The 19001-nt window shown below is 32.7% G+C and overlaps 2 protein-coding genes and 1 long non-coding RNA gene across 5 annotated transcripts; 2 read left to right on the top strand and 1 right to left on the bottom strand.

The window, feature by feature from the left end:
* The first annotated feature begins 4169 nt into the window (after window positions 1-4169).
* On the top strand, window positions 4170-6151 carry LOC123224950 (2-methylpropanoate--CoA ligase CCL4-like). Its single transcript, XM_044648748.1, has one exon. It carries the CDS (start codon window positions 4351-4353, stop codon window positions 6007-6009), a length of 1659 nt encoding a protein of 552 aa, XP_044504683.1. The 5' UTR covers window positions 4170-4350; the 3' UTR covers window positions 6010-6151.
* Window positions 6152-10767: 4616 nt separating this feature from the next.
* LOC123226937 (transcription initiation factor TFIID subunit 12) lies at window positions 10768-17136 on the top strand. Of its 2 annotated transcripts, XM_044651525.1 has the most exons (9): window positions 10774-11448; window positions 11884-12048; window positions 12996-13514; window positions 14893-14967; window positions 15153-15231; window positions 15324-15388; window positions 15520-15555; window positions 15723-15889; window positions 16734-17136. In XM_044651525.1, the coding sequence occupies exons 1-8, from the start codon at window positions 10948-10950 to the stop codon at window positions 15840-15842; spliced, it is 1560 nt and encodes a 519-aa protein (XP_044507460.1). In that variant the 5' UTR covers window positions 10774-10947; the 3' UTR covers window positions 15843-15889; window positions 16734-17136. The 2 variants fall into 2 exon arrangements, with proteins under 2 accessions (XP_044507467.1, XP_044507460.1); XM_044651532.1 differs by lacking the exon at window positions 16734-17136 and having other exon boundaries at window positions 10768-11448; window positions 15696-15836.
* On the bottom strand, window positions 16607-17341 carry LOC123226954. 2 transcript variants are annotated; one of them, XR_006504417.1, is made up of 2 exons: window positions 16978-17341; window positions 16607-16851 (listed from the first exon to the last, which is right to left on the bottom strand). It is a non-coding gene; the product is annotated as an uncharacterized LOC123226954 (long non-coding RNA). The 2 variants fall into 2 exon arrangements; XR_006504418.1 differs by having other exon boundaries at window positions 16932-17073.
* Between the last annotated feature and the right edge of the window lie 1660 nt (window positions 17342-19001).

Below are 19001 nucleotides of genomic sequence, written 5' to 3'. Positions count from 1 at the left end.
TATATTATTATGGATTAAATAATTTTAAATTAAAGATAAAATAACATTTAATTACATAATAATACATCATTTATATATTTAAATTATATATAAAAAATATGTATATATCATTTAGCTCAATGAAAACTTCAGTCACACAATATAATGTTTTTTAACTTATCAACTTGGCTTTCTTTCTCCAATAATTCCCAAGTTTCTTCGATTTTCCAAATACATAATGCTTAAGTCAAAGATAAGAGATAATTGAAGAAGAATATGTAACAAACCTGAGAGAGGATCAATCGGAAAGGTAACCCACACCATCTTGGATAAACAATAACTTAATTAACTTTCAAAGGCGAAAAGTGAATGCATTACAGGGGGCGACCAACACTTGAAGACGGCCTTTTTATTTTTACCACTTTCCCTCTCGGCGTCTTATTGAAAGAGTAAGGCCAAAGGACTATGTCCCACCCAAGGTTTAGTGAAAGAACAAATTCTCATGGTTAACTTTTAAAAACTCAAATACTTATCCACCTATTAAAATTCAATGTTAGATTAAGGGTAAAATTGTCATTAGCTAAAATATTTGAAAAACTAAAAAATTTTCACATTCGCCTCAATGTTTAAAAACTAACATTTCCCTCTACCAAATTTTTTTCACCCTCGAATTAAGGTTTCCCCCATATTATTCACTTTTCAATCACCCCTAGTTTTTTGAAACTTTTAGTTTCACCCCTTTTTGAGTTTCATTCTACAAATAACTTTTCGGTGACCATCCTTCCTCTATCTCCGATGATAACCATTGCTTCAGACAGATTCGTTATCGCTTCTATTCTTCCTTTTGGGCACATTTTCTTCCTGATGACATTATTAACAAATCGACGAACATGAAATCATCGAGAGAAAATGTGTCGTTATTCAACCATGACGTCTGAGTTCTCTTTGGCTCCCCTTGTCAGCAATAACTTCTCCCTCTGTAGGCATTGTGCTTGAAGTTAGTGACTAACTGGATGAAATTCCTATAGAGAGGAGATGCACGATGAACTTGAGAGAAGAAAAATAGCATCGCGTCATCACTGGAGGATCACTCGAGCATCGGAGAGAAGGCAAGGTCGACGAAAACTTAGTCTTAAGCAAAGGATGACGTCGAATATGATGGGAGAAGTTGTCGAAATTTCAAAACCCTAGCTGGAAAATATGAAGTTGAAGGAGAGGGGGCCAAATGAAGTTTTCAAAAGTTTGAGGGGTAGTTGAATGAGAAAAAGAAGAAGCCCTAGATGGGGAAAAAGTTATATTTTAAAGCTAAACTAAGGCAGAATTGTCATATTTTTAAACTTAGGGAAGAAATGTGATAGATTTTTAATTTTTTAAATATTTTTTATTAAATAACAATTTTACCCTTTACCTTAACAAAAAATTTTAACAGATGGGTGGGTATTTGGGCTTTTAAAAGTTAACGGATGAAAATTTATCCTTCCACTAAACCTTGGGTGGGAAATAATACTTTGGCCAAAGAGTAAATTACTTTTTCTGGAAAAAGCTTTTCCACCCCTTCACAAGAATATAAATTCACTTTCATTCCTAAAACTTAAACTTGTCAAAGTATCCTACAACATAATTTAATATGAGTAATGCTATGAAAACCGATCAAATGTGTCGAAATTAGCATCGACTAATGTGTCATTCACGTATTAATTGTTATTTTATCAACCACTTCACTATAATGTCACATAAAATTAATTTTTTGTTTAAAAATATTCAATCGATACAAATTTCTAGACTAATTATCGATTCATACAGCATTACCGATTTAACATATCACTTTCAATTATTTCACGTTTTAAAATTGTTATATCACAAAAAAGAACCCTTTAGATTTGCATAACACTTTATTATTTCTTGTCCTCTATCACTTTCACCTTCACCTAACCCACCTTTTTATTATCTAAAGTTATAATAAAATCATCCGTAATTGAACCGTTTCTCAAAACTATATCATCACCACCTTCATTGATGAATGAATCCCTTGAGAAACTATGACCTCTTCACTAAACCCACCATTGTTAACAAAATTTAATAGTATCAATTTTTTCACTAGTTTCTTGTAAAGGTTTATATAATTAGTTTTAAAGGTGTTACTGCCTTCGAATAGTGCCATTCAAGTTTGAGGTCAAAATGATTTACCTTTTTTTTTTTTTAAATGAAAATAAAAAGCTTCTAGCATTATGGGTTTCTTTTTTTTTTAATTTTAAAATAAATAGTTATATTTGATGATATTATTTGTTTTTTGAATTTAATAATGACACTTTTAATTTTATTTCTTAGTTAAGAGTAATATTATACACATAAATAATACTAATAAATTTATACATAAACTATGATATGTTATCATGTGATTTAATGATTTTAAATTAAAAATAAAATAGCATTCAATCGTATGATGATATATTATAATTTATGCATAAATTTATACAAATTTTTTGTGCATTACAATTTATTCCTTCGCGGTAAACAAAACCCTATTCACTCTCTCCCTAACCAAAAGTTTTTACAACCAACTCTATCTTTGCCCCTTTATTTTCACTCCATCTTAAAAAAAGGGTTAGATTCAAACCGAGTTAAACTCGATTTGCTTTAAATTGAGCTGAGCCAAGCTTGAGTTCAAACTCAGCTCAGCTCGTTGAACTAGCTTCAAATAAGCTCAAATTTGACTTGTTTCAAAAAAGATAAATTTGTATTGATTATCATTTTATAGCTCATTATTAAAGTTCAGTTTGAGCTTATTATTAACTAGCTCAGTTTGAGCTCAAGCTCTTAACTAGCTCATTATTAAAACAATATTATTTTGTATTAAAATTTTTAACTTACGAGTTTGATGAGATAAACACTCCAAAACTTGAACTCGAAAATATTAAAGTTTCAGACTTGAGCTTGTTTGAGCTTAGCTCGTTTTGGACTCGTTCAAATCGAGCTCAAACGAACTCGGTTCAAATCCAACCCTGCTTCAAACCATAAAACAAAAGGCTATAATATACTAAATCAAATGAAATCAACTTTTTGTTTTGAAATTTTCTCTCAATAAATAACTTTTTTTACCAAAAAAATTCAAATCCTAAAATATGGCTTGTCAACCTCATATGAAAAAAATGAAATTAGGATTGAGTGTTTTTTTTTTTTTTTTGTAAACATGAAATTTAGTTCAAATCAATTTGACACAATTCGAAGCTAAATCTAGTTATGTTTGGGTTACATGAAACTAATTCAAACTAATTTAAATTGATTCAAATGTTTAGATAAATGTTATTATAGTGGAATTTGTTAAGGTAGATTGAAGCAATGTTTAAGGACAAGTATAAGTAGTAGTTAAGCTTAAAACCCTACTTAGATTAGTATTGATTTTTGTTTAAAAATCTTATTTTATTTAGAGTAATATTATACATACAAATAATGAACATAAACTTACACACAAATAATGATATATCATTATATAATTAAATGTTATTTGATTTTTTATTTAAAATCACCCAACCATACAGTATTATATTATTATTTGTATACAAATTCATATTTAATTAAAATAATTGATAATTTTAGATGATGACACAAATTGTCCTATCTAATTCAATCTTAAAAGGAAAATTTGGCCCGCTCATTCAAGTAAGTTTGAGGAGGAAATACTCATTCTCCTTTGACCTTTGTTTTTGGGGCGGTGCAGGCTCCTTATTTTATAATATTCTATGACTATTACACACATAATATAATATAAATAAAAATTAATATATATATATATATATATATATATATATATATATATATATATATATATATATACACACATAATAAGATATATTATATTAATATAATATAATAAATATAATCTATAATATAATATATATTATTAATACAAATTAATATATTTTTTATAAAAATATGATATAATAAATATATATAAATTTTTAAAAAAATTTGGGATATTTTTTAAAATAATAAATTGTTAATTATTTTAATTATTATTTTATTTTTTTAACACTCATATTATATAATATAATATTTAATATATAATATAAAAAATTAAATTTTTAGAAAACCCAGACGATTATTACAAGTGGTTCACGGAACAGGTCTCCATCCCCGGTTAAAAAATTAAGATTAGTTACTTCCGTTGGACGGAATTTTTTTCAATATCACGCATTGACTTAAATCTTTCATGCAAACGTCCAAGAAATTTGCATCCTTATCTTATCTCCATTGTGCATCCCATAAAATAAAATCATCCCAAATACACATGACAATCTCAACCTACCTTTGCTTTATAACTTCACTTCTAATCCAACCCTTTTTCTCCAAAACACTATCTCCATTCCAGAGATGGATGATCTGAAGCCACGCCCTGCGAATTCATCCCCTCTCACTCCACTTGATTTCTTAGAAAGAGCAGCCACTGTTTACGGTGATTGCCCCTCTATCATTTACAACAACACCACCTACACGTGGTCGCAAACCCGCCGTCGATGTCTCCAGGTAGCTTCTTCTCTCTCATCCTACGGTGTCTATCCAGGCCACGTCGTCTCTGTTGTGGCCGCCAATATTCCTTCCATGTACGAGGTCCACTTTGCCGTACCCTTTACCGGCGCCATCCTCAATAACGTCAACACACGCCTGGATGCGCGCACTGTCGCTATACTCCTGCAGCACAGCGAATCGAAGCTCGTTTTGGTGGATCATCAGTTCAGTTCTCTTGTTCTTGAAGCCATCTCTTTGTTCCCGTGTAATACGAATCCTCCTCGCTTGATCCTCATCACAGATGATGATGATGATAGCTCATCAGCCCCAGTTGATTCTAATTTTTGTTGCACTTATGAGAACCTGGTAGAGAAAGGTGACCCGAATTTCAAGTGGATCAGGCCTCGGAGTGAGTGGGATCCGATGATAATAAATTATACATCAGGGACAACATCGGCTCCGAAAGGTGTAGTTCATTGTCACCGTGGGATCTTCACGATCACCGTTGGATCTTTGATTGATTGGTCCGTACCCAAAGAAGCTGTTTATTTATGGACCCTACCTATGTTTCACGCCAACGGATGGAGTTACCCGTGGGGCATAGCCGCTGTTGGCGGGACCAATATCTGCCTTAGAAAATTCGACGCTTCTATAATCTACGGTTTGATTAAACGACACGGTGTCACTCACATGTGTGGTGCCCCTGTCGTGCTCAACATGCTTTCAAATATCCCTAATAAAGAGCCCCTTAAAACCCCGGTTCACATCCTTACCGCTGGGGCCCCACCGCCTGCAGCGATTCTCTCGAGGACTGAGTCACTGGGTTTTATAGTGAGTCACGGATATGGGTTAACTGAAACAGCGGGCCTAGTGGTGTCATGCGCTTGGAAACAAAAATGGAACGTGTTGCCGGCGACAGAGAGGGCGAGGTTAAAATCGAGACAAGGAGTAAAAATCGTGGGTTTTACTGAGATTGATGTGGTGAATGGTGCGTCTGGAGAGAGTGTGAAACGCGACGGTTCAACGCTCGGTGAAATTGTTTTGAGAGGAGGGTGTGTTATGCTGGGTTATCTCAAAGATCCAGAGGGCAGCCGCAAGTGTATGGGCGATGATGGATGGTTTTACACCGGTGATGTTGGCGTGATGCATCCTGATGGCTATATAGAGATTAAAGATCGATCAAAGGATGTTATAATCAGCGGTGGAGAGAATTTGAGCAGCGTGGAGGTCGAGTCGGTGTTGTACATGCACCCAGCGGTGAATGAGGCGTCAGTTGTAGCGAGACCTGATGAGTTTTGGGGTGAGACACCGTGCGCCTTTGTAAGCTTGAAGGCTGAGTTGAAGAAAAGGCCAGGTGAGGAGGAGATAATGGAATTCTGCCGGGCGAGGTTGCCGCACTTTATGGTGCCGAAAACGGTGGTGTTTAAGGATGAATTGCCTAAAACTTCAACTGGGAAAATTAAGAAGTTTATGCTGAGAGATATGGCGAAGGCACTGGGGTCCTCGAGAGTGAGTCGAATGTGATTAAAAAGTAGATTGGATTTAGCTATGTTTGTACGCAACTTTAACCGATCGCTTTCGCTATTGAAGGGAATTTACATTCTTATCTCTTGTATTTATATAAACGAATAATTTTAAATATACAGTAAATTATTTATTTTATTAATGATAATACGTAAATTATATATTTTATTATTTTATTATATATAAAATAAAAGAGTATTGTAAAAACAGTGAGAGATTTCTTATAAAATTTAAAGGTCAAAAAATTACTTTAGTAAAAAAATATATTTATGGTAGTTTAAAAATTTAAATACTGATTTAATTTTTGTTATAATTTTTCTTTATATAAAAAGATAAAATCTTTAAAAGTTAATATTATTTTCTCTTATATTTTAAAAATTTTAAAATTTGAAAAATTAATATTTCAACCATAAGGTTTGTTTCCTTTTTTCAACCACAACCATTTCAGTCAACAACCGATGTTTTTTACCTATCTTTCATTCGGCCACGAAGGCGACTATTTATTACCATGAAAGATGACGTTTGTCATCCATATTTAAATGACGTTTCGTCATTGTCTAGATTTAGATATCTGGACACTTCATCCAATGTTATTGTTCTTTTGTTGGAGAAGATCGACAGACGATCTTAGGGAGAAATTAGCAAATGTCCTTTGTCCGTTGTCAGAGAAGATCGGCTGATGACCACAGAAAATGAAACCTATAAAGGGGGAAAAAGTAAATTTTTCAAAATTCAATTTCATAAGAAATATATGTTGCCACCCAACCCATTTATTCAATTTTTAGATATGAAGTTCCCCATTAATGTTTTACATTAGGGTTGGATTCGAAACGAGTTTGTTCGAGTTCAAACTGAGTTTTGTTTGAACGAGCTCGAGTACGAACGTGAGCTTGAATTTTAAGCAAAAAACGAATACAAGCTTGAATCTAAACACCGATTAAGCGAGCCGAGCTTGGCTCGTGAGGTACTCACTCAAATGAAAAAACATTTAACTTAGAACAAACAACACCATTTGTTCCTTGGAATACGAGCTAAAATACTAGTCCAAAGCGAACCCAAGTCTGAACATATGAACCCGAACTAAGTACGAGCCGAGCTCGAATACTAAAATTATGGAACGAGCCGAATGTGAACATGTGTTTAGCGAGAGCTTGGGCTCATTGAAAATGAGCCAAAAACGAACTGGGCCTTGTTCATGCTCGGTTCAACTTGTATCCAACCCTATTTTACACCAAGTAACAATGTCTTGAAACTTTGAGATTATACATCTAGCTAGGGCTTAGTGTGCTGGCTAGTGTTAGCATCATGACCCACTAAAAAGTGAGTCTTACAGGTCAGTCAAAGTACTTATTCCTATTAAAGTTTTGATGTGTTTCTAAACTTTCATCTATGGAGTTTTAAAAACTGAAATATGTATTTATAAGTTGTTAATCTTAACTAAAACCATTAATTATACGGGGTAAAATTATTATTTTATCATTAATTTATATAATTTTTCCCCATAGTTTGGAAAATTAATAATTTTCTTCCAACCTAAAGTTTGAAAACATCACTTTTCCTTGTTATATTTTTTCTTCATTTTTTGATGACCTAAATCTATTGCCACCATAAGCCCGCCACCCCAGCATCTTTTTCTCTAGTCATTGGCCTTCCTATCGAAGTAGGTTTATCGGACGAAGACGAATTGCCTTTGTCTGATAAGAGATAAAGAGACGAATCATTTTCATCTAACTAACGAATCAACATAAGAACTTTTCTAATCATCTCTTCGATAAATAAAGGTGATTCATTTTCATTCGACTAACCTGCTCCAATGAAAAGGTCAAAGGCCAAAGAAAAAGATACTAGGGTGGCTGACTAACGATAGCAACAAATGTTGATCACCGAAGAATAAAGAAAAAAACTTAGGGGAAAAATAAAACTTTTAAACTTTTTGGTGAAAAAAATTGTTAGTTTTTCATACTATAAAGGGAAAATGATATAAAGTTTTATGGTTCAATGGTAAAATAACGATTTTACCCCTATAACTAACGGTTTTGATTAAAATTGACAATCTATGAATAAGTATTTAGGTTTTTTAAAATCCTGTGAATGAGATTTTGCGAACATATCAAAGCTTGGGTGGGAATAAGTCTTTTGGCTCTTGTTGGTCATGTCAACTTGCAATATGATAAGGTATGAGACACAATCTAGGCTCAAGATCACGATTTTATGGGCTTTTAAAAGATTGATTCACGTGTTTTGTAGGTTGAACCATAATGTTATATATTTTTAATTTTTAATTATTTTATATTATTTGCGGGTTGTGTTGGATTGGGCCTTGAGTCGAATCTAAGGCTCTCTGGACATTTCTACATCTAGCATACCAAATGGACTCCCATAACTTCATTAACAAGAAATCAAACTAATCAAATTCATATAAAAATTGAATAATATTATGTACATTTATAATAAATCTCAATTTAGTTATCAATGAAGACGTATCACTGTATGATTATGATATTGTGTGTGACTTTATTTTCAATTTAAAAAACTTTTTATGAGTGCATATAGTTATATTGAGAAATATCTCATACTCTTTTGCTTCATTAGAATTAAAAATCACTACTATTTAACATTCAATTATATTATTTATGTCAAAGGACTTACTCCCACCGAGGTTTGATCAAATCTCAAACTTTCATCCACAAAATTTTAAAAATTTAATTATTTATTATTATATTAAAATTCTTTATTAGTGATAATGGTATAATGTCATTTAATTTAAACATATAAAAAAATAAAAATTTTATTACATTTTTTCCTTTTAATTTAAAAAGCTAACAATGTCCCACCAAAAGTTTGAAAAGTAACTATTTCCCCCAAAGGTTTGATTTTTTCAGTTACCACTTTTCAATATTGTCTCCCGTTGCATTCTCGCTCTCCCCCCGATTTCTCTCTTGTCTTGTCTAAGACAAAAACTGATCTCTTTAATCTAATTTTGTGGGTGTCTTTGACGAGAGAGATCAGAGACGAGATGAAAGACCAAAAATTTTACACTAATTGAATGTTCTCTTTTCTTTTTTTGGAATAAAATTATCTGTTTAAATAAATTATAAAATTTTTTTATGTAAAAACCGAAGTGATGGTTTGTAATTAAATGATGTGATTATATATTTTTTTTCTAACTTCAAAATCAGCCAACAAAATGCTTCATATCAAATTATGTATAAAAGGTTATACAATTTATTTGTTCATACAGTATTACTCTTTTTTCACAACCCACGCATCTCAATTGTAGATTTTTCATAGCATGTAGCCCAAATACATGATAAATTTACAATAAATGAACATTTGCACCTCCAAACGTCTCATCAAATTTTAACGTGTAGATACAAATCTATTCAAAAGTCTCACTTAAAAAAGTAATAATAAAACTACGTGGATATATTTTTGAGTATATGATTAGATAGAACAATGTTATATTATCATATAATTGTATAATTATGAATTGAAGATAAAATAATATTCAATTACATAATGACAAACTATCTAGATTGTTAATTGTATATGAAAACTCTGTGCATATAATATTACTCTATAAATTATTATACAAAAAATAATATTATGTATATCTAATTTTGAATATTAAATTGAGTATCCGAATGATATATTATTGTACGATTAAATAGTACTTTAATATAATGTTTACACATTTCAAATAAATATATAGTTAAATGAGCAATACTATGTGCACCCGTGAGTTTGTAAATGGGCATACATTTCTGTGTATTATAATGTGATTAGGTGTTACTTTATTTTTAATTCAAAATCATTCAATCATATGATAACACATATTAAGTTTATATACTCATTTGTGTAGGATATGCATAGTTTTATTGTTAACTAAATTTGAGTGATTTTTATGGATTAGAATATACACAACAATGGCTTGTCTCGAGTTGGCCTCAACGTAATGCACTAAGCTTGTACTCTGTGCTTGACCCAAGACTTGCACAATAATGATCGTTTGGGCCAAGTCGACCCACTCTATGACTCTATATATATAAGATCGTGTCGTGTCAAATCTTTAACAAGCTGACTCATAGGTCTTTATTAGACTAACCTGTTAATTTTAATAAATTATTTTTATTTTAAATATTTTTTCAAATAAGAAAACATATTAGAAAATTGAATTATGATATGAAAGAAGATAAATTTATTTATAATAAGTGAGTTGAGTTTTCATGATCAATTTCACCAATGTAGGATTCAAAACCTTGCTTAGTGTTTGTTTATAATGGGTGAAAGAAGCGAATGATTATATTTTCTTATATGTGAGATGCTTTTGCAAAAGTATCCCAAATTTAAAAGATACGAGCAGTCACTTCTTTACTATAATTAAAGGTTTAATATCATGTTCTAATCAAACTTAAATTTCGGTTATTTCACATATATAAGATTGATTAAAAAAACTTAATTCATTTTTTTAAATCTAAAATTTTCATCTTTTATAAACATTTTTAATTTTTATATTATAATAATTATTTTTAATATTTTAGATATAGTATCGTGTTGGGCCGAATCAGCCCAACGGCTAAGTCTGCAGTTTAGCTTGGTAGGGTCTAGCAAATTGTACCTACCTGAGTCGGGCTAAAATGAAAGGGTCTGGGCTGTGCTTTGTGCTGATCGGATCCTTTTGACACCTCTAGATTAGAACCTAGAAATTTTGTATGAAATGGTGTTTAGGGGTGGGTATTTTCGGGATGACAAATTAAAGTTTTTGTTAATTTCATTAGAGTAAGGTGAGATCACCATCTGGATATTGCATATTAAAAAATGTGCATATAATTTTATTGAGTTTCATAAAGCCGGGGAGAGAACAATTTCCTGTAACGCACAGGGCGATAACCAGAACTCTCGCAACAATCCCTCGTCTCAGTTTACCTCCATCCCGCCATGGACCAACAACCACCACCACCACAAACTCCTACACTTCCCACCACCTCCACTACAGCCACTGCCGAACCACCCTCACAACAACCACCACCACCATCACAACAAGAACAACCATCACCATTACCCGCCACAATCTCAACTACTCCTACCCCTTCGTCAAACCCTAACCCTAACCCTAATCACCCCCAACCCGCGAAACCCACACTTACACCACAACCCAGACCGACCTCATTTTCCAGACCCTGGCAGCAGCAACAGCAGCAGCCCTCACATTTTTCTCAGTTCTCTTCCCTTCCTTCTTCCTCTTCTTCTTCTCCGTCTTCCTCTGCTTCCGCGCCGCAGAGGGGAGGTATTGCCCTTGGGGTTCCGGCGCCCCGACCTGTGCCCTCTACTTCGCAACCCACGCCGTCCTTCTCGGCTTCTTTTGGTCAGCAGTTTGGTGGCTTAGGCCGGACTGCTGTTAACATGCCTGATTCAGTATCTAATTCCACTCCATTGCAGGTTTGTGCTTACTAGAATTGAAATTATGCATTATTGTAGGGTCCATTTGATTTAATTTAAATGCACTGCATTTGGTTTAATCGAGTTTAAATGTTTTAAGAAACAAAATCCTAAAGCCTAGTGTTGTATTAAAAAATGAACAAGTTGTTAAAGTACTTGAGTTGGTCTCTCTCTTTTTTTTTTAATTGCTTTATAAGAATTGAGGTACTACACTATTCTTGTATGATATAGGTCATTTTTTCCAATGTAGGTTTAGGCGGTCTGTTTCTTTGAGTTAGTTTGATGTAATTCATCGTTGCTTCATTGTTTGTTGTTATTAAATGACATTTATAGTTATCTAGGCCGATGATTAAGCTTTTTTTTTAATATTGAGTGGCTGCATGTGTGTGGTGTTTGTTTCTTTATCACTTGTTATATCGTTTTTCAAATTCTCAGGCAAGGCAACAAGTGCAAGGAATGGGAATGATAGGATCACTAGGTTCTGGTGCACAACTGCGGCCTGGTGGGATTTCTGTTCAACACCATCAGCAGAGGCCCACACAACAATCATCCCTCCGTCCACCACCATCATCTCCAAGTAGCCAATCCCCTGCTACCCAGGTAAACAATGGTCCTTTCTGGAACTTGGCATTTGTGCTTATTTTTAAGTTCATTATAATCTTGAACTGTTGTGAGTAAGATTATAATGTTAATTACGTGGAAAAATCAGTTACATGAGGTAAAGGAGTAGTGATGACTATGATGCGTAAATTAGGTTCAAATTTGCCTTGTGACAGGGTCTGGTTTTTAGAAGTTAGAAAATTAGACATGAAAACTCAAATTTCTCTTTTTCTTAAAGTGAAATATACATAACCTGTATAAAAAATTTTTTCTTTTGAAGCATTAAAAGATTAATAATTTTGCAGTAAAATGATATATAATTCAATGTAGATTTGGACAAAGAAATAGCTTCTTTTTGCAGCTCTGGGAAACATAGAAACATGATTTTTGGGTGCAAACGACTGTTAATCGAGGTTTTGAGTAGGCAGTTGGAAAAGGGTAGTTGTTTCACACCAAAATAATAATGATAAAATATTCATTTTACATTTGATGGCCTAAGTTTGTGCCTATCGAAACTGAAATTTTAAAATCAGAAGAATTCTGGCAGTGAGAGTAGGTGTATGTAAACCTTGGTTCATCAAAGTAATTAGTAAGTTTTTATTTGGTTGATTTGTAAAAAGGGTTTCAGACACGGGATTTTAATCTGAGTGTCTGTTACCATGGCCTCCTTTATTTGGTTTGTGCTTGTGTATAATCAGAAGCAGGTTATTTGCTACTAAGATATCTCCTACAGAAACAGGCCTTCCTGGTTCTATGTAGTTAGAACTGTCTGGAATACTGATTTAGTGATTTGACTATGGCTTGCAAAATTTTATGATTGATCAAGTCTTCTTTGCAACCCGATCATCTGTTCTGATCGTGCTTCATGGGTTACCTCTGGTGAGTTCTGGGCTTTTGGTGCCTTCGTTTGGTGTGTATTTACTATTTTTTCCTTTCACTCTATGTAGAATTTTCAAGGTCAAGGTCTTATGAGAGTCTCACCAGTGGCCTCCCCTATGTCGTCTGCACCAACTGCATCACAAAGTGTTCAGTCCCTTAACCAGCCATGGTTGTCTTCTGGATCACAAGGAAAGCCTCCTTTGCCACCCCCCTCTTCATATAGACCACAGTTGAACTCACAATCCTTGCAGCAAAGGGCACATATCCCTCAGCAACATGTTCCATTGTCAACAACTTCACAGCAACAGCATGTGTCATCTGTGCAGCCACAGCAGCCCAAACCTTCTCATCAGCCACAGGAGTCTTTTGGGCAACAATTTCCCCCATCAAGGGTCTCTCAATCTTTATCACATCAACAACAAATTTCAAGGGCACAGGCTTCTGCAGTTCACAAGCCTTCCTCTCTTTCAATGGTACAACCTAGCACTGTCCGGCAGGGGACCCAGAGTAGAATAGCCAATGCAGAAACTGATGAATCTGGTAATCAGATTGTCGGCAAAAGAAGCATCAATGAGCTTGTTAACCAGGTTAGACATAGTGGCTTTCTCTTAATATTCATAATTCAAGTTCATATTGGCTGTACTAACAAATTCTTACAGTTGCAATCATATGTTACTGGTCTGTCACAAAGCTTGACCTTCCAATATATTGCACTTATGTTGCATTGCAAATCAGAAAATATATTAGTTTATTTTTCATTTGAGGTGATGGACTTTATATATTACTAAAGAGTTTTTCATGAAGTTTTTTTTCTGTCAGTTGTCCCGATAGTGATTTAATTGTACGAACTTTCTACATATATCCTGTGTGAGCTGCGTCTATGCAAGCCAATAGATGAGCAAACTTTCCTAAATTTGTAAGAGCAGTGCAGATAGAATCAATAGAAAGGTGGAGCACCAAACAATTTAATACTTAATTTAATTCCTAGTTAATGAGAGGAGTAACATTAATTTGTGCATAAATTAGTTTCATTCTTTGGCAGTGCATTTCTATTAGGGTCTTGTATTTTATTCATATGAGGTCAATGAAGTTTTCCCATTCTTTCAGTTGATTAGCGCTTGTGGGTAATCATAAATTTATAGATTGAAGATACATGCATTGTTTTTTTATTGTTATTATTATTTATATATAGGAGACAAATAACATTACTGAAGGAATAAAAATCAGTTTGTCAAAAAACCAAGTTAACCAGAAAGCCCATGGAAACAAGTAAAACAGGAAAAAGTTGCAGAGAATCAATAAGAAAGTAAAATGCCAGTAACTTTACTACTACAATATTGTAATAAAGAGAAAGTTTTCAAAGCTTTTGGGATATTGATTGGAATTTGGCCTCTTTAATATTTGGCTGAATTTTATGAGGTGATATGGAGAAGGTTGGAGTTGCCTATGTGGGAAGAAATATGAGGCTCTTTTGCTAAATGGCTTTAGATGTTTCCACAAGAACGAGTCGTAGTACTTCCCTCTTTTTTGTTTTGTCCTCTCTACCAAGGTCACACAGGTTTAACTTTTTTTTTCAACGGCAATGCACAATTTTATGTTTCCCATAAGTAAATAAAGAGAAAGTTGTCTCTTGGAATTTCTTAGTATTAGAAACCCACAAGGGTGCCCTTACCATCACATTTAGGATACCACTGGTATGGTCTTCTTTATCACCCGTATTCTTGAAGACCATAAATACTCTTTATAAACTCATGGAATAAAAAAATCTTTATCAGAGGATATCTCCATAGCCATTTAAAAGAATTTATTTGCCTCCAAAGGCTTTACTCATCCATTTGTTTTAGATGGGCTCAATCTTTTGTTTCCTCATCTTAGCTATGATGTCATAGAGTTCATGGGTTCGTCCTTGACTTTCCTTTTTTTTTTCTCCTTATTTTTCATTGGATTCTTATGCTCCTTTGACAGATTGATCCATCAGAGAGGTTGGATCCTGAAGTTGAAGATATTCTTGTGGATATTGCAGAAGATTTTGTGGAGTCTGTGAGTAGTTCAATTTTGATTCTCATGATATTGACAATGCTACACAAGCAAAAGCACCTTGAGGACTTCAATATTCTGTTATTATATACTTTTTGTTATTTCTTATTCTTATTTAGTGTTTTCGCATTATCTCATATTTCTTTCAACTTGCAATCATTCTTAATTTCACTTTTTTCTTTGATCAGATTACTACCTTTGGTTGCTCATTAGCAAAGCATCGGAAGTCAGATACATTGGAAGCGAAAGATATACTTCTACATGTTGGTTAGTTATGTAGGAAAAGTTCATGTTTTATTCTGTTTATTCCTTTTTTGTACATCTAGTGCTTAATTTACTGTTTTTATGCCTTGATTCAGAACGAAATTGGAATATGACACTTCCTGGGTTTGGTGGTGATGAGATTAAGACCTATAGGAAACCGGTAAAGAAATTTATGATGACTGGTTATTGTTATCCATCTTACCCAAAAATGTAGTCTAAAGGCTATTGTGTTGAAGGCATTCTCTGTTAATTTAAGGCTTTTTTATAACTGTATTTTATGTTGGTTTTCAGTTTACAAATGATATCCACAAGGAGCGGCTTGCAGTGGTGAGTTTTGGCCTTGATTTCTTCCAGATTTTATTGTGATATATTACAAATGCTTAACTGTTTGTATGCACAAATATTGTTGTGTTAGCCTAAGTAGAAAACTTGACCGGAAGAAATCATATAAATTACTTTTTCCATAGGTGATCTGGTATTTTGTTATTTCGTAGATAAAGAAATCAATCATGGCAACCGAATTAACAAGTACTAAATCTTCTGCTGGACAAGCTGCTGTAAATTTGAAGAGTAACCTGGGAAAGATACCTGCCAATATGATAGGCTCTACATGAACCAGTTTTTGATGGTGCTTGATGTTAGATTCTTTTCTGCTATAAAGGTAATTGCTTGGATGATGTATACATTTGTGTGCATTGCCCATTTTATGAGTCATGGACTCATAACTACTGAAGGATCTTTGTTGTGGTACAATATTCTTTGCAGTGAATGTGAATTCAAGTCAAAATTTTCCTTTCCCTCTGTTTAGTTGTTTTCTTGCTCTAACTAAAAGCATGTCTAATGACTTCAAGAATAAACTAGACCTCTCAATGATAAAGGTACCCAACAAAGAAGTACATATTCATGATGTTGGATATTTGAAAAACAAGTAATGCTCATAAATATGGAGTCTCAAAAAAAATCACTATATCTTTTTTAGTCTGTTTTATATAGTGTTAACTTATGCGGTTCTGTTTTCTTTTTATTATTTTTTAATCATATGAGCATATATAGAAGTTTGTGTATAAGCGTCATGAATACATGGAATGAATTGCTTACATTTTTTTTTTGATAAAAAGAAGGAATTGTTATTATAGAGAGACAATTATCACTTATTGTAGATGCTAATACGTTGTCTGACCTTGAATGTAGAATTTGCTATATTCTATGCTTAAAGGGGAGGATGTTTGCCCAGTTCAAATTATCTTTAGAGGAGTATAAATTTATTGAAACAAAATGCCAATACTATTGATATCCAGAATCTAATAAACCCTAGAAATGATCTTACCTCTGGAATTGTTGAATTATAGGGCTCTGAGATCCTTTCCGTAGCTGTTGATGAAATAAAACCCGAAATGTTATTTAGAGTAAAAATCACATGTACAAATCTAGAATGAAGTTGTCTGCATGAGTAGATTTTGATTTATTATGCAGCACCATGATTAGTGTTTATTTGTTTTCTGCAGAAGTTCCATTTCAGCGGCAAATTTCTCATGTGGTTTCATCTTCCTGTTGAGCGACGATCTTTGAGACAGTTCTGCCAAAGTAACAAAGACCCTTGTATCTATTGTTGGCTGCAGATGACTGAAATCAATAATTAAAATAATTATCATATCAGTATGAAAAAAGAAGAAAGCAGAGAATATATGAGAATCATTTTTTACTGCAATATCTTGATTATCCAGTTTGTTGTAGTTTAACTTAACGTACAACTCCGTCCTGATTGCTGAATCCACAAACTGCATTGCAGCATTAGGCACTCTGACCTAAGTTGAAGCAGACTACTTGGCTTCTCAGGAGGTGTGCTATCCATTTCTTATCTACAATTTCAAAATTATGAGCAAAAATCAAAATAAGCTATTTATGGTGTGTTTGGCATGCTTAATTTTGTATTAGATTGGAGTGCGTCTGATAAAATCGGATGCCATTAACTTTAATTTGGCATGTAAAAATTAGATTGTTGGAATATATAAAAAAATAATAATAAATCTTTTTTTAATAAAATTTTTGAAAATTACAAAAACAAAAAAAGGACAGGGAGTACTAAGAATTTCTTAATCAATTATATAATAATCTTTTGATAAAAAGTTGTTTTATTATTTTTTCAAGGAAGTAATCTCATAAATAAATAAATAAATATATTAATTTATTTATTTATAATTGGAGTTAAGCTTTCCGTCCACAAATTGAAAACACGTGGTCAAATAATATACAAAGAAAGAGGTGGAAAAATTGGTGAAAAGGAACGGCGAGCAGATTGAAGAACGCAAGACGTTATTGTGTTTTGGTAACTTCCTCTTACGGGATTGGATTTGGACTTACATTACATTCCGTGGTATATATTTATTTCAACTTACGTATTCTATTTCTCCTCGCCTGCTGAAAACAAATTCAAATTTCTACTTCTTTCTCGCTTCTTCCATCAGTTGTCAATGAAAAGTGTGGTTTTGTCATTATGTAGCTGCAGCATCGACCACATTACCAAGAAAATCGGAGGTCCATATTTGCCAAATCACTTAGTGAGCCCAGGTAACACCTTAAAATAAGCAGTAGGGCTATACAAACCAATTTTTGAATATATAAATGAGTATACATAAAATTTTATTTTAAAAGAAAAGGTCATGCAAAGCCGTCAGTAATGTGCCTCCCGTCATGGACTCAAACGATTCAATGCAAGTTAATGTACATTATTGCCAATTTATTTGAAAAACACACATTCTTTGACTTTTATCTTGATGAGTTCAAGATGGGCGTTGACATGTCAAATTGTCAATTTGGTGACAAAACCTTAATATTGTCATCATAACAAACTTGTATCAACTAAACAGATGTTCACACTGTTTAGTAAGAACTAAAAATATTCTTTCAAAGTTATTTTAATTGATCTCTCTTAAAAAGTATTAAATACGTTAGTAGGTAATTAAATTTGGTAATATCAAATATAAGAAAACCCCATAACATGTATTTATTGGATAATACTAAAATCTTTATCTTATAAAGGTAAGGGATGAAAAAGGTATGTTGAAGATAAACATTTATAACTATTAAGAGTTTATTTTCCTGCTATTTGGATAAAATGTACTCTACTCATATTGTGTCATGGACTTATGAGTTGACAACGTAGTGGTTTATACAACTAATAGTTATATAATATAATTTTTTTTTTTATAATGAAGAATCTAATTCGAGTAATTTTTTTGAATCAAATTAACCATATCTAATAGGATTAATCTCATGTTTAATAATTGATTTTATTATCATTAAACTAGATAAGTTAAAAGTATGATATTGATATATCGTTAGAAGAGACTTGAATCTAGATTTTCTTATATCACTCAAACTATCCTTTAAAATGGCTATATAATATAAGGTTTGATTGCCCCTTTATTGTTATTTTAGTATGTTTGAGCAACGAAAAGTTTCACTCTCTATAATTTCACAATTTTATTTAGTGTTTGGAGTAGATTTAGAACTATTTTTTCAAAATGATGTATATATAAGACATAATTTAATTTGACGGATATTAACTTTTAATTTAAAAAAACCATCTATTATTATCATTTTAAGAAAACATAATTATACGAATTCTAATGAACTTGTTTTTTTTTTCTTTTTTAAGTATTATTTTAATAGATCTTATTCTTATCGTGGTAAACAAAAGATGTTGAAAGATGATATCGATGGCACCAGATTCGGTATAAGAAGCAATCTCATAGGGAAAAATATATATATTT

The sequence above is a fragment of the Mangifera indica genome, chromosome 1, assembly GCF_011075055.1.
Source record: "Mangifera indica cultivar Alphonso chromosome 1, CATAS_Mindica_2.1, whole genome shotgun sequence".
Taxonomy (NCBI): Eukaryota; Viridiplantae; Streptophyta; class Magnoliopsida; order Sapindales; family Anacardiaceae; genus Mangifera; species Mangifera indica.
Note: the sequence above shows the minus strand (reverse complement) of the source record. Positions and strands in the feature narration are given on the sequence as shown.